The sequence below is a fragment of the Pararge aegeria genome, chromosome 11 (genome assembly GCF_905163445.1).
Source record: "Pararge aegeria chromosome 11, ilParAegt1.1, whole genome shotgun sequence".
NCBI classification, from domain to species: Eukaryota; Metazoa; Arthropoda; class Insecta; order Lepidoptera; family Nymphalidae; genus Pararge; species Pararge aegeria.
In genome coordinates, this window is record NC_053190.1 from 515,741 (window position 1) to 531,130 (window position 15,390).

The following is a 15,390-nucleotide window of genomic DNA, read 5'->3' on the forward strand; positions in this document are numbered from 1 at the left end:
AGTGTGATACAGCAGTCGAAGCGTGTTTGTCGGTTTACTGCACTCAATTCATAAGGTTACCTTCATACACCCATGAATTAAGTACCTTTCGTCCACCCATAAATTTGTGTTTCCAAAAACAAAACTATGAACACTTCAACGCTTCGCTTATGAGGAGTGCAACAGCTGTATAAATTTGAAATTGGAAATCCTAACGGACTTGAAAAGATCATCTAATACCATCCATTTAAGATCACAGGTAAAATAACTATAGTGCACAAACCGTGATGTTGGTGTCCACTTTGATTTAAAATAATGGTGGCCATACACAATAGTTATAGTCTGTGGCATATTCTGTCAAGTGTCAACCATGACAAATATAATATATATCAATTGTCAAGCCACTATTTTAATTTGAAGCGCAATTTAGTAATTTACAATAAACTTTTTACAAATACTTTAAAGTTTCTAAGAAATATTCGCAAAACTTATTCTCAAACTTTAGGACGTTTATCGAAAAGATAAATAAAAAGAAGATGGGGTCTAAAAAACACAAAAAGGAGTCTAAAAAGAAGAAGCATCGGAGTAGGTCACGGTCGCCTATAGACGGTGAGGAACGTGAACGCAAAAGGCACAGAAAACACAAAGATCGCAAGAAAGAGCGCTCCCCAGACGGTTAGTAACCTTTTAACTTTACGTATTAACGCTGGACACTTGCAAATGATTTTCATTATAGCATAACCTTAAATCAAATAATTACCGTTTATACTTATAATTATAAAACATTAGCCAAGTTTTAATCTTAACTTTGGGTAACATGTATTATGAAGGTCATTACGAGTACTGGCGTATTAACAAGTTGACAAAGATAATGGCATATTCTGCTCATTATTTCAGAATGGTGGCATTCGAGATAAAACTGCATCCCGAGTGCTGCTCCCAGAGGTTGGTATTATTCATAGTCAGTACAGAGGAACCCACAACTTAGATTAGAACAATAGTGTGTTATGTTAAACAAAAACAAAACTTATTTTATAAATTAAATTAGCTATATTGACACTTGAGGTCTGAAGTCTAAGTTGTTCAAACCAGGTTACTTTTTGCTAATGCTGAGCTATTTCTTACTTTCATCTAATTGCAGTCTATTGATGTCCCACTTCTGGGCACATGCCTCATCTCATAGGAGAGACAGCTATAGAGCTACCACACTGATTCAATTTGGGTTTGTGGGCAAATTGGCAGGTTTCTTAATCTACAAATACTATGATTTCTATTCAATAATTAAATATAATTGTGTTTATTTTTGAAAAAGATTATATGAAAATAAACAACAAATAACTTGTGTGTAGCCTGTAGAGTATGACTTGGGTGCAGGTTCGGTCATGTCCTGGAAAATGCGGCTATCTATGGGATATAATGTCATAGACATTATGTGGATATAATTTGATAAACATACTAATAATAATATATTTGTTTTAAACAATATTTCAGTTAAACATGTTATTTTGAAGAGGGTATATGGTAACATTTCATAATAGTAATTTTTGTTTGACAATTGACCCATTACTTATTGGAACTTAAAGTTAATTTTTTTACTACTTTACTACATAATAAGTTTTTCAATCTTGTATTTTTGGAATTTTCACATGCCAAAAATATGCCCTTTTCAAAGTTGCCTGATCAAATTATCATAATGCTTTAAATGTTGTTCATGATTGGGTTCAGATTAAATAAGAATAAAGCTTATTTTTAACCTCTACCATAGAAGAGATGTGTTGTGAGTTTGCCTGCTTAGCTGCCTGTATCTGTATGTGTATCACTAGCACTTGAATGGATGAACCAATTTTTTACAAGCCACAATTGAGGAGCTTTTTCACAAAGTCAAAATCTTTTGTAGTTTTCCTTTTTCTTTTGCTGTTTTTGACAGTTTATCTGTAACTCAAGATGTTAGTATCAAATCATTTTCTATTTCAAACCAATTTATTTGTATTAAAAAGTAAAATTGGAATTTGAATTAAAATTGTTCCTTTCTAAATAATGACTAAATGAAATAGTTTTATGATACTGGTTTAATATGTATTCATTTGTGTTCCTTAATTGTTCCAGATTTGTTTCTTTTATCACTTTTTTTAATAGTATGAAACTGAACTTGGTGTGACTCTACGCATTACACTATTAATCACTTCACAACAGGATGTTAGATATCTATTTTTAGACTGTAGGCCAACAGCAGGGGGGACAACTTTGTTTTGTTGTAGGTTCTTACTAAATATTAATTAACTCAAAACTGTATCCAAGAAGATAGGTTTTGTAAAAATTTAATAACTTTGTTGGAAATAAAGGAATTGGATGGAATATGGGTCTGCGAACAATTTCATTGTAAGGAGACTTCTTTAACATAATTGTTCTAAGCTTCATTATTTTTTTTCAATCAGAGATATCTTAATGATTAGGAATATTATAGTCTATAATAATATCTCAATATAATTGTGTATATAGATTGTACAGTACACTATGTAAGACACTTTTCTGCCTAATGTAAAACTTTGGAAACCACTAGTACTTAACCATTCAGCTATCGCTAGCACACTTTCTTAAACAGCAATCAAAAAGTTACAGAAAATAAAAAATGATCTTTTTTCCTAAGAATTGCAACAAAATACAGTTGGTGTCAGCATGGTCTTACTAGGTATCTTCAGGTATAGCACAACACTTTGACAACGATTGTGTGCTAAAATGAAGATTTACTGAGAATATTCTAAATCAAACAAAACCAAATGTGATGTTTGTAATGATATCAATAGTTTGTTTTTTTGTTGTTTGTTTGTTTGTTTTAACGCGCTATTCATTTTAACTACTAGTGGGCTTTCAATTATTATTTTTAGTAGCGTGTGAAGGCGACGCGGTTGGTCCGTCTTATAGAGTTTGTTTGCTGATGTCGAGGACAATCGCTAGTAACTGAACTGAGAAATAACAGTACATAATGGTTTTAATTTGTAAATATATATCATAGAAAATAAATAATATATATAAAAAGTCACGGGTCACCTTAACAAAATTTAAAGAAAATGCAGTTAAAATGAAAACATTTGGTTTATTACTTCATGACATGGTCAAATATTAATTTAGATACATTATTAAAAGAAAAAGGTACTAGTATAAATAGGTATAATATTTTTATGCAAAGTTAATATAAATAAATGAAAATTACCTACTAAAGTACATACCATAAAGTACCTATTATAAAATGAGAGTTTAATGATAATTTTTCTATATTGCGAAGAGCATTCTATATATGTCATGTGACACAGCTCTCTTGCTGCAAGAACTGGAAAGGCAGCCCACAAAGTGTTATATTTAAAATACTAATAGTTAAATTGTTTATTCATATAACATTATGTAGTATATAGATTCTTCGACCCTTACGTAACAACTGGTTTGGCTTCAGGTCATGATCATGTTTAAAATGGCCTCGTAGAATTATAGTGGTGGTAGTTTCTACCAGAACAGCTCTTACATTTTCCATTGAGAGAAACAAATAAATTTATTTTCAACACCTAGTTTGAAACTTTGGTATGTTTTATTAATCTAGGTCTGCTTGTTGTTCTTTAGATCTTGTAGTGCTATTCACTAGACAGATTCTTGGGGTACAAAATAGTCTAAATAATGCTATAACATGAACACAAAGGTGATTTATATCAGCAAAATATGTGCAAATATTTAAAAAAAAGGTTGAAAAGGAAATCAATAGAGAAATAAAAAATTTAAAATATCCTGATTATGTTTTTACATAATTCTTTTATAATTTATATCCAATATAGATTGTTCCAAGTGTCAGTTTAAATGTTACTACTTACTATGAATTTAGAGAAGCTACTCAGTAAACTGTGCTTTTTTTACTTATTGACTGTATTTCGGTTCGCATTGTGTCGTAAAAAACGTAAAAAGAAAAACAAACAAACATATTTTCAATTTTATAATATTAGATAGGACTCAGTATTAGAAAAGCGGATTTGTTGTGTGATTGGCAATAGCTCGGTCAATTTACAGCATAAAGACCTGTGCTCGGCTGTAATGCGCTATCGGCATTGACATGCAAGCGTCAAATGTAGGCTGCGGGTAAATCGTGTGATCTTGTTCCAGTGGAGGAGGTGCCGGTGGACTCTCACCTGGCCAAGGACAACGGCGCCGCGTCGCGTAGCCGCAGCCGCAGCAACACGCGAGAGCGCGCCGACAACCACTCCAGGGAGCACCGCGGACACGACGATGGGCACAGGTTAGAGGGACCCTCTTCTTCATCATTCCTTTTTTACTTGGTGGGAAGTTTCGGCGTACCTTTACAACTTACAGGTTAGCCCGCTACCATCTTAGGCTGCATCACCATTTACCAGTAGGTGAGATTGCAGTCCAGGGCTGACTTTAACAGGACATAAAGCACGAAATATCATCTCAGATTCTAAGTGAATATACGGCTAATTGGTTCGTTAGTTTTTGCGTGAAAGATCCACAGAATTTGTTTAAATTATGTGCTGCTGGTATTTTTTCGCCATGCTACTTACTCGTAACTAAATTACTTTTAGAAAACAAATGTATGAATGGCAGGTCTAGTAAACAAATTTTACGTAGAGTTTTTCACCGAACATCTTGATATGAAAGCGACCGTAAGGAATGCCACCTAAACGATGCAGTCGAAAGTATGACACGATGCCTTACAATTATGACACGATGAGTGACAACGGGCAGCTGAGAGCACTCACGACTACGAGCTCATTGATATCCCACTACTGGGCATGGGCATCTTCATTTGGGAGAGGATTGAAACGTAGCATAAAGTATATTGTATATAATAGTAGTTTTGTCGCTAAAAAGTGATCTCTTCTTCCCGACAACATTAAGAAAAATAATACATTATATTAGTTAATCTTTACTGCAGTGGACTGACACTCAAACTTCAAAATTTTGGAAATATTTGAAATTCACAAAATTCAAGCTCTTCTGACCAAGTACTACAGCAATTTCTACCGCCAATAAGCATTGTTGCTATGCTGTTTTCCGATCTGAAAGGTGCGTTTGCCGGTGTCATTACAGGTGCATGAGAAACAGGGCGGCACGTTGTAGGACGTGCTCCTTGTATTTCACGCGAAGTAGTTCTGTTTATAGACAGTAGTTTTCCATTCACTACCACCAGGAAGCTTTGTCCATCAATTATAAGTATAAAAAAGAAATGCTACTTAGTTGGTAAAATGTTTTTTTTTTACCAGGGATACAAGCAGGAGTCAAGACTCGGTCAAGAGCCGAGAGTCGAGCGAGGCGTCGCCTGCGCCAGTCAGTAGCTCCGCGCACGACAGCCTGTCCATTGATGAGACCAACAAGCTGCGAGCCAAGCTGGGGCTCAAACCACTTGAGCTCGCGGAAAAACGCTCCGGTGAGTAAAAATTGTGTTATCATAGAGACGTTTCGACGAAGTTAACATGTTCACGTATTCTATTTTTTCATCAGTTTAATATAATTATACATCATATTACGATACTTTCACAAAATTTTCAGGGTCGACCAACACGCTGTATAAGTCTAACACTCTGTATAAGACTATAAACAGTGCAACACTTTAGTAGACGGTTGAATCTAAAAACGTTTGGATCGAAGTTTCGTACGTTTTTGGGTTCCATATTCGAAGGTTGCCAACGTGAATAAAGAAATTGAATTTGAATTTGAGAATCTATACTATGGCTCCGATTGTCGGTTAACGGGCTGTATCTTATGAACTGTTATAGATAGAGAATTGATTTCAAAATAGTCTAAAATAAGGGAAAACCACGTTTCTTGTGGGGTCACAAGAAACGTGTTTGTGTTGTTGTTCGCTTTATCTTAATCATTTAAAAACTAAGTGGTACTTTAAATTGTTGCTTTGGTACGGAAACCCTCATCGGTTCTGCATTCCTACTGTTTTAACAATACATCTGTCAAATAAACTTACGCCCGTTTCCATTAAGCCTAGGCTTCGCCTAAAAGGAATGCCTAACGATTTAGGCGATGTCTATAGAATAAAAAGCTTCTCATCAGCTCTTACGCGATCACTATTGGTGATCGGTCGATGTATGCCAAGGAATCGCGATAGATTAGGTTTGCCCTGTCCGCGGTGAGTGCAAGCATCGTCCCGAGTATGAGATACTCAGCTCGCTTGTCCGCAGACGACGGCAAGATCAAAGACGACCTGGGCGAGTTCTACCACGCGCCCGCCGCCAACCTCGCGCAGCAGCGCAAGGCGGACAAGCTGCGCGAGCGCCTCGACGAGCGCCGCGAGAAACGCCAGCTGGAAAACAAGTATGAATGAGAGTCACTTTTACACAGGAAAAATTATAAAAAAAAACTAGCCTTATCGCTACATAGCGATCTCTCGATCGAGTACTGAGCCGCTCCCTTGCCGCAGCGGTAGCAGAGCTCGTCTGCGGACGACTGTGTTTATTTCTGCTGCCGAGCAGGACGGCAAGTTGAAAAAGTGTTTGTTGCTCTGTTTATAGGCAATGGTTTTTGAGCTACCAGGTTATTGATTTACCATCAGGTGGAATTTCTCATTGGGCCGTCCATTATAAAAAAAAAACAAGATTTGTTCGCTCGAGGAGTGGTTTTCGAGTTTCGAAATATTGAACATCACAGTATATTAAAATTATATTAAGTTTAAATTTGTATAATTTTCCAGCTAAGGCTTATTGCAGAGAGTTTGTAAAATTAGAAGAAGAAGAAGTACAGGATTTCCGATTCTAAAATAAGTGATATAAGGCCCATTTTACCTTGACAGTATAGGGTTTTATATGCGAACACGACTCCTTGTTGGCGGGTAAAACAATCTTTAGACTGTTCTACCCTTCTTGGTTAAATCGTTTCCATTGTAGTGTATAGTCCTTCTTCTGGCCCTTCCTGGATTTCACTGCAAGTTCGACCTTACTGTATTATCGTCCCGGCGGTAAGGGACGACACAGTCTAAAATGGTAACTGATAAACCTGTTAGAGTTACGAGCAGATTAAACCTAACCTAAGCCGACTCTATGTGTGTTTAAGTACCTCCTCGGTTGCCACGCTTCGGACTAAGAAATCGTGTCTTTTTTAATTACACGTCAGATATGAGTTGTAATTTATTTGGCCGCTAAACCAAACAGATATAGGTTGTCAACTTTTGCCAGCCCCGCTCCCATGTATTTGAGCGGTAAAGCAACTTCAAGGTTGTTAAATACTGGTCCAATTTCCAAGCACGCTTGAGAGAAAGCCAGTTTAGGACAGCACTGCAATAATCAGTAGCATATGCACGTTGCCCTAACGCGGACGTCGGCGACAGGTTGCAGAGCACGCTGCTGGCGGACGAGTCGGACGACGACGACGCGTCGGCGTGGGTGCGGCGCTCGCGGGACATCGAGAAGCAGAAGCGCGAGGCCGCCAAGCGGGTAAGACTTTCGGAACTAGTCGTGCGTATAGAGCCACCTCTGCTCCATAAGCTATCTGTATAAAATAATGCTGGGCTCCGTGTATGACACCTGAATAACCCAAAGGCTATAAGAGATATACTTATCCGACGCACCATCAGGTACCAACATAGTACCGACCACAACTTATCTCAACTCCATTACCGTACGACTCTCGTTTCGTCACAACAATATTTCCTTAAGTACATCGTTTCCATAATAAATCATCTATTCCGAAGTTGTAACGTTCTATCCACAATACTTTACTTAATCTGCTTTTCTCGATTCATTAATTTAAATCCGTCCTAACTTTTCTTTCCCGCCGATCTATCTTCGCGTCTCCATTATTCTATTTTCAAACCACTATCAATGAGTACACAGACTATGGTTCGTTGGCATTCGTCACGGATGAAGTAACCGCGTGCGTGCGCAGGCGGCGCTGCTGGACGAGATGGACGCGGAGTTCGGCGTGGGCGCGCTGCTGGCCGACGAGCAGCGCGGCGAGCGCGCGCGCGCCTACGCGCCGCGACACCTGCGCGGCCTACGCGTCGCGCACGACATCGACGCCGTGAGTAGCACCAATATTAATCGTTCATGCAGAGCACACAGCGGATGCTCTCAAAAGGAAAAAAGGCACCGGATTTTAAATGCTATATAGCCTACAGCCTTCCTCGATAGATGGGCAATCGAACATTAAAAGAATTTTTAAAATCGGACCAGTAGTTCCTGAAATCATCGCGTTCAAGTAAACGAACAAACTCTTCAGCTTTATATATTAATATCGTTGTTGTGAGAAGTGTTGGGTGGCGCCCGACGTGACGGCCCTATGGTGAGCTGCACGCGGTATTAGAAAGTACCTGGACATTGCAACATCACTTTAATTTTCTAAAATTAACATAGTCTAAGTTATTATAGAAGGCCCGTCAAAATCGGTCCAACCGGTTCAGAGATTAGTCGGAACGATCATACAATTAGAAAGACAAAAATTAAAAAAAATATTATTTTGGTTTTTTACATGTATACGCTTATAGATGATATAAAAACGAAAAATTATTTCAATTGTATTACAAACAGACACTCTAATTTTATCATATGGATGTATAGATATGCAGGGATATTGCCAATGGCATTGACGTGTGTGCGGGGAGCATATATATATAAAATTCAAAGCCCTGACTGATAATCAACGCACAGCCTCCACTTTTGGACTCGAAGAGCGCAATCGGCAATTTTTTGACGTTGCTTCTTAATGCCCAGTACTCTCGATTATTAGCAGTAACTTGTGATACGGTGGGATAAGTATAACAGGTAAAATGAAACCATAGTAGATAATGTTGATTGCGAAAGTGTACTTGTTTGTTATCTGTGTTTCTACCTTTGCCGATCTTGATAAAACTTGGCACAACGATAGGGCAAGGTCTCTGGATAGTTTGCATCTCGAAAATGCACAGGGGATAGAATCCGGATGGTTAAAAAAGGGTGTTATTTGTAAAGCAAAACGGATTTTGAGAAAATTTTGCAAAGATATAGCTTGCATCCTGGAAATACACATTGTATAATGTGAACAACCTGCTTCTTTAAAAACCTAAACAAACGCGGGCAAAAGCTAGTTAGGTTAAAAATAAAAAGCAATATTTATTATTTATAAGATCTAATAAACCATCCTTTCTTGGATATATATCTGTACAGAATGTCGTTGTTTCATATCTGTGGAACGCGAAAGCGAATCGCAAAGGACGGGTTTTTTTAATTCCGTATGGTATCCTCCTGTTGAATTTTTTTTTAACAAAAGTAATACATAATGTGAAGCTAATGCACAATGCTCTCGGTGGCAGCTGCCCGAGGAGAGCGTCACGGTGCTGACGCTGGCCGACAAGGAGCTGCTGGCCGAGGACGGCGAGGACGTGCTCGTCAACGTCAACATCGTGGACGACGAGAAGTATAAGAAGGTAAGCAGCCAGTAGCAACTAACTACTGATGTTATTAGGTGGGTCCGCATAACTAATGAGTATTATAGTGAGACAATTACTTTGTATACTCATTGGGCGTGTCGGCGCGCAAGCAATGCCGAGTTTCCCGTCAGTATCAAGGGCGGAGGAGGGAGACACCGCACTGAATCTTATTGGCTTCGTTCCGCGAAAAGCGAATGGCGATTTTACGGGGCATAGCAAATTAAGCTTCAATTTCATTACATATCTCGGAATTCCGCAAAGTCACGCTCGCTTCTATCCAGTTCGCTTGAAAGTTAACGATGATTTATAAACAAAGTCGGCGGTGTGTTGCAGAACATCCAGGAGCGCAAGAAGGCCCGCACGGGCTACCAGGCCTACGACGAGGAGGCGGAGCTGGAGGCGTCGCTGGGATTCGCGCGGCCCGTGCTCGCCAAGTACGACGACGAGATCGACAGCGAGCGCGCCCAAAAGCAGCGCGGCTTCTGCATCGGCGACGACGGCGCGCTCGCGGCCCGGCGGCTCGAGGACGCGATGGTGAGCGCCGCCCGCCGGCTTGGCCGATGCGTGCTCGCTCGATATTTGATGTTATATTATTTTTCTTCTTTTTATATCCTACTAGTTAACCCTTGGCTGCAATCTCATCTGGTGGTAAGTGATGATTCAGTCTAAGATGGCTGCGGGCTAACTTGTTAAGGAGTACGGTAGTCATATCACTAATCGGATTCTACGCGACATCGCACCGGAACACTGAAACATATATGATAAATGACTGTTTGTAGATGTCAATAATAAAAAAAATATTTATGTTAATATTAATTTGCTAACTATACGGCTAAATGAATGGCTAACCCCCGTCGTCGCAGCGGGCGGCGCGCGTGGCGGGCGGGCCGGGCCGGCGCCTGGAGTCGCTGCGGCTGCCCGAGCTGCGCATGGCGTCCGACTACCTGCAGGAGCACGAGCTGCCCGCCAAGTTCAAGAAATTCAAGAAGAAGGTTAGCCACCAGCGCACCCTTGTAGCCTTCAACTCAAAACTTAACTAGGGACAGATGGCACTTTTGATGCGTTCATTACACACATGTGTACGAAGTAGTGAGCAGTGATGGCGATAACTACATTCGTAAACTTAAAATTGAAGCTACGAGGGTTTCGAACGCTAAGAAGAAGCCCACGACAAACTTAGCCGGGTGTTTCTTTTTAGCACTATCTAACATTGTCAAATTCACGAAGCGATCCGGTGAGAACAATAATTCACACCCAAGCTTTTTTATCGTTAATTTAGGAATTTTCTATAAACTTTCGCTTAATACAAACTTTGAACCGAGATATCGACCTGTAATTTTTTTATTGTAAAATTGTATACGATTTCCTTTAAATAAATAACTTATTTTATGTAGTATATTGCAACACTGCAAGTTTAATTTTGCTTCTAATGTTCAAATTATCTCAGTCACATTTTGTCTTTAATTTAGAAATACTTTTGTGAAGCTACATCAAATTTTCAAATATGTATGGACTATACAGTGTCATTATTTGAACATCTTTAAATTTATCTCAGACTTCTTCTGCAGCACAAAAATAGTGCCCATATACGCTGCATTAAAGTAAAATTCCATATGACGTCATGCTGTGAAAGTAACTAAAATAGACTAACCTGGCAGTTTCTGTGTCTGTCGAATGACGTATATTTGTTAGGACATGGCAGAATTAAGCGTGTTCGATAAATTATTTACCGAAATGGCACAACTATTATGAGGATGATCGCGATAGATTAGTATTGAGTGTTAGCTTTGAGCTACAAGTGTGTAACGTGCCGAGTGGCGCCGCAGGGCAAGATCCGCAAGAAGCCGAAGCAGGAGCCCATCGACGTGGAGGAGCACGAGGCCGGCAACGCGCCGCTGCACACCGACGACACGGGTGCGTGCTGTTGCAGATCACTTACTATTCTATTTCACTACTTAGACTTTTAAAATGTTTTTTTATACATGTGGACTTAAAGTGCCGTTACGCTCGTGTGCATGAAAGTATTAAAAGTAAAAGCAAGCTAGAATGAAAACAAATATTTAACGGATTTAGAAAGAAATTTGTTCATTAAGACGATATGCCCCAAATATGTTTCCATATGTTTGAACGCTTACTGTATTAGTCCTTTAAGTGGTAAATGATTGCTTACCAAATAATTTTTAGCGGTTTCTTCCATGACACACTTATGTACAGAATCCTCAAGAAGTATATGTCAAATAAGCAAATCTTTAACAATTGATTAAGAGAGAGGAAAATAACGTGACCTTGAAATGAGTCGCAAGAATTTTCTTTTCAAACGTCATTTGGAATATTCTTAGCATTCACATTGGTTAACTATGAACAAGTAATGAACGCTATCCGTGTGACGCGGCCAGACGTTAAGCCGGAGCAGTTCTCGCTGGCGGCCGCGCTGGACGACGACGAGACGGAGGTGGACACGGAGCTACAGGCGGCGCTGGCGCGCGCGCGCCGGCTGCGCCAGGCGGAGGCGGCGCCCAGCAGGGTGCCCAAGGTAGGCCGCGCGCACCCGTGCACTGTGCGTTGGACAGTGACAACGAGGTTAAGCTTTAAACTCCAAGATGCTCATAAGCTTTGAGTTTCTTAGCGGGACGAAGTTATTCGCCAAAGAACCAAAGTAGCCGACGTAGCTCTTAGGGCTAGCACGCTGAAGTGCTAGCGTTGGACCCGTAAAGATCCCTGAACGGAGGCCACGGCAAGCGGAGTGTAAGGGGCCCCAACTAGATGGTGCGACCACCACTGGAAAGTGGCGGATATCGATAAGCGCTGCTTAAAAGAAGCCTCTGTCGAGCAGTGGCTAATACTTGATTAGGTCACCATATGTGTGTATGGGAGAACGATAATCCCATTCAGCAGCCGCAGTGTCCAGTGCGCCCCGTGTCCAGGTGGAGCACATCCTGCGGCACGCGAAGGACGAGCCGGGGGAGCCGGGGGAGCAGGGGCCCGACAGCGCCATGGTGCTGGACGCCACGGCCGAGTTCTGCCGCACGCTGGGCGACATCCCCACCTACGGGCAGGCGGGCAACCGCGACCACCGCGCCGAGATCATGGTGGGCTAATAATCAGCACTATTAATGCCAGCTATATAATATTTAACAAGCCTCGTGGCTTGTTAATTATGGAACATTACCTGTAAAAATTTAACAAATAAATTAATGAGTAGGAGCTGTAAATTTTCCAGCCTTTGCTTTCCAAACATTAAAACAGTTCAAAACTATTTGACAAAAATGTATTTTCATGTTATGCAGGATTTCGAGCGTGAAGAAATGGAGGTGGAGCCGGAGATAGACGCCAACTCGGGCGCGTGGAGTCGCGTGGATGTTGACAGCGAGAAGCCGGCGGACCTCGCCTCCGGTGAGGCGCGGACATTTCACTCGCTCGTTGGTCAGGAAGCCCAGTGGCTTTCTGCAAAACACTGTGGTGCATCTGGCGATAACACGTTTCACCTCGTACCACCCACCATCTTGTCCGCTAATCTAAAGCCGCTGGAAACAAGCGGCCCGGGATCGTGAATTTTGGAATAGAACCGCCACAAAAGAATGATGTCCAGCAGTGGACGTAAATCGATCGATATGCTGGTGATGATCATTAACGTCATATATCTGTCTGTGCTCACTGTGTCGCGCTCGCAGGCAGCGGCGCGGGGCTGGAGGCCGAGCCCGCGCTGGGCGCCGGCGTGGCGGGCGCGCTGCGGCTGGCGCTCAGCAAGGGCTACCTGGAGCGCGCGGGCGCCCCGCCCCGCCCCGCGCGCCCGCCGCCCGCGCTCTCCGTGAACTACTCCATCGAGGACAAGACGTATGGGTGAGCCGCCTGCTAACACTGTCTCCCTCGTGCGTTCGCTGATACGCGTTGTATGTTGTGCATGTAGCGTCGCATCGCGTTTCAATAGTATGTGTTTACCATAAGGGTCACTCAGTATCACTCTTTAAAATTCATTTATTTCAAAAATGCCTTATATAAGCCCTTTTGAAACGTCAAGTCTGTCTGTTTGCGATGACTCTACCACCGGTTCGGAAGGCAGATTCTATAGAGAAGAAGCCGGCAAGAAACTCAGCAGTTGTTCTTTTTCAACATCAACTATTTACATTTTTCTATCTTGTGAAAGGTAATAACCGCGCTGTAATAAATGTGTTTTAACATATTCTTTAAACTTATGCAATAGTAGGTCTAAAATTACCTTAGGAATCATATTATAAAAGCGTATACTCAATCCCACAAATGACTTCTGTACCTTTCGCAGACGATATGCAGATGACACTAATTTAAGACCATTCCTTGTAAGTCAACTGTTTATATCCACTTTTTGTGGTTCCTTCAATCAGTGTTTGTTTAAGCAGAAAGTAGAATATATATATATATATGAAGAAATAAGAATATATATAGTTAAAGTCCTTCTTTGAAACCGTTAATTTTGTCTTACCGATATTTGTTAAACAAGGGTCTTACTTTTTGTAATGTAGGAGGACTCGACTAAAACAAAACAACAATTAAGTTTTCAATGTCTAAAAAAGAACTTGTACGATGTAGTCGTTCTCTTGTGACCGGTTGTCTAATATCGGCGTTTGTACATTGGCACAAGCGTTTAAACATGTGTAATTAACCTGCCCGATCGCTTCCAGCGAGGACGACAAGTACGGGCGGCGAGAGCGCGGCGGCGGCTACTCGGGCCCGCTGAGTGAATTCCGCGAGAAGAGTAACTTCCGGCCCAGCATCAAGCTCGAGTACGTGGACGACGACGGGCGGCCGCTGTGCGCCAAGGAGGCCTTCCGCTACCTGTCGCACAAGTTCCACGGCAAGGGGCCCGGCAAGAACAAGCAGGAGAAGCGTATCAAGAAAGCGCAGCAGGAAGGGGTAAGGCGCCGCCACAAATACGCAACAGATAAAACACCTCTCGCTCTCTTTCGTGTAACGAAATGTGCCATAAGGTTGCGTGTCCTTCAAGTTTCACTATTAATTTCCTCCGAAAAATTATCGGATCTTACTTTATAAATATAATTTAGGTTTTCTTGTTATTCCCATTGAAACAATTTTAACTAATCCCATTTCCTATGAAGTTAACGTAAGCGCCTGTCTGTTGCAGCTGATGAAGAAGATGAGCTCGACGGACACGCCGCTCAACACGCTGCAGATGTTGCAGCAGAAGCAGAAGGAGACGCACTCGCCCTTCGTCGTGCTGAGCGGCGCCAAGCGGGACGCCAACAACTAGCTGCCCCCACCGCTACGCGCCGCGACACTTGCGTCACGACTGTGGCGACGAAATGACATCTGCTGCGTCAAACTTGACCAACTACCTTCCACCTAGCCATGAAATCGACACACACGCGTTACTTCAATTTTAATACTACACTTGATAGCTCTTGTATGAAGAGGTAGACAAATTCCATTGAGGCATTTCAGGTGTTTTTGTTAGAAAATAAAGTTCTCATACCTGAATATTAAAATGACGTTATCTGTAAGCGACAGAGAAAAAAAACTTTGTCTCACGAGCGTTTGGCCTTTATTTGACACCTCTTCATTTCGACCGACATTTTTTACTTTACAAGTAGTTAGTGATGGTTAATCTTGTGTTTTGATTATAATGGATTAGTCAATCAAGCCATTTGTTAGGATGACCTTTACAGTTCCATCGTACCACAAGGTCATTCGCTATACATTAATATCCACCCAACCCTCCCTTTCAATGCGGCAAATAGCTTACAGTAGTTGTTTTACCATTAGAACACTGACAACAAAATCCCTTTGGAATAAATCGGTAATGAAAAGTTCCAACTACCATAACAACATTTGTAATCTTAAAAATTGTAATAAATTAACTTTAGGAATTTCGGAGTTTTATTGCAATCACAACCTCACAGACAGTGTAGTGGAACCTACGTTCTAGTAGGCAAATAAATAAGCGCGAGCCACAGCTTGTTTGATAATTGTGAAAAGGATGGAATTCTTGCCAACATAGACAACACAAT

The 15,390-nt window shown here is 41.1% G+C and overlaps 1 protein-coding gene across 1 annotated transcript; it reads left to right on the forward strand.

The window, feature by feature from the left end:
* The first annotated feature begins 382 nt into the window (after positions 1-382).
* On the forward strand, positions 383-15,249 carry LOC120627318 (U4/U6.U5 tri-snRNP-associated protein 1). The gene is made up of 16 exons (XM_039895291.1): positions 383-654; positions 4,123-4,255; positions 5,241-5,404; positions 6,171-6,303; positions 7,313-7,418; positions 7,870-8,004; positions 9,272-9,385; positions 9,722-9,922; positions 10,252-10,380; positions 11,215-11,302; positions 11,785-11,921; positions 12,313-12,477; positions 12,676-12,781; positions 13,060-13,228; positions 14,047-14,278; positions 14,508-15,249. The coding sequence occupies exons 1-16, from the start codon at positions 516-518 to the stop codon at positions 14,631-14,633; spliced, it is 2,277 nt and encodes a 758-aa protein (XP_039751225.1). The 5' UTR covers positions 383-515; the 3' UTR covers positions 14,634-15,249.
* The last annotated feature ends 141 nt before the right edge of the window (positions 15,250-15,390 follow it).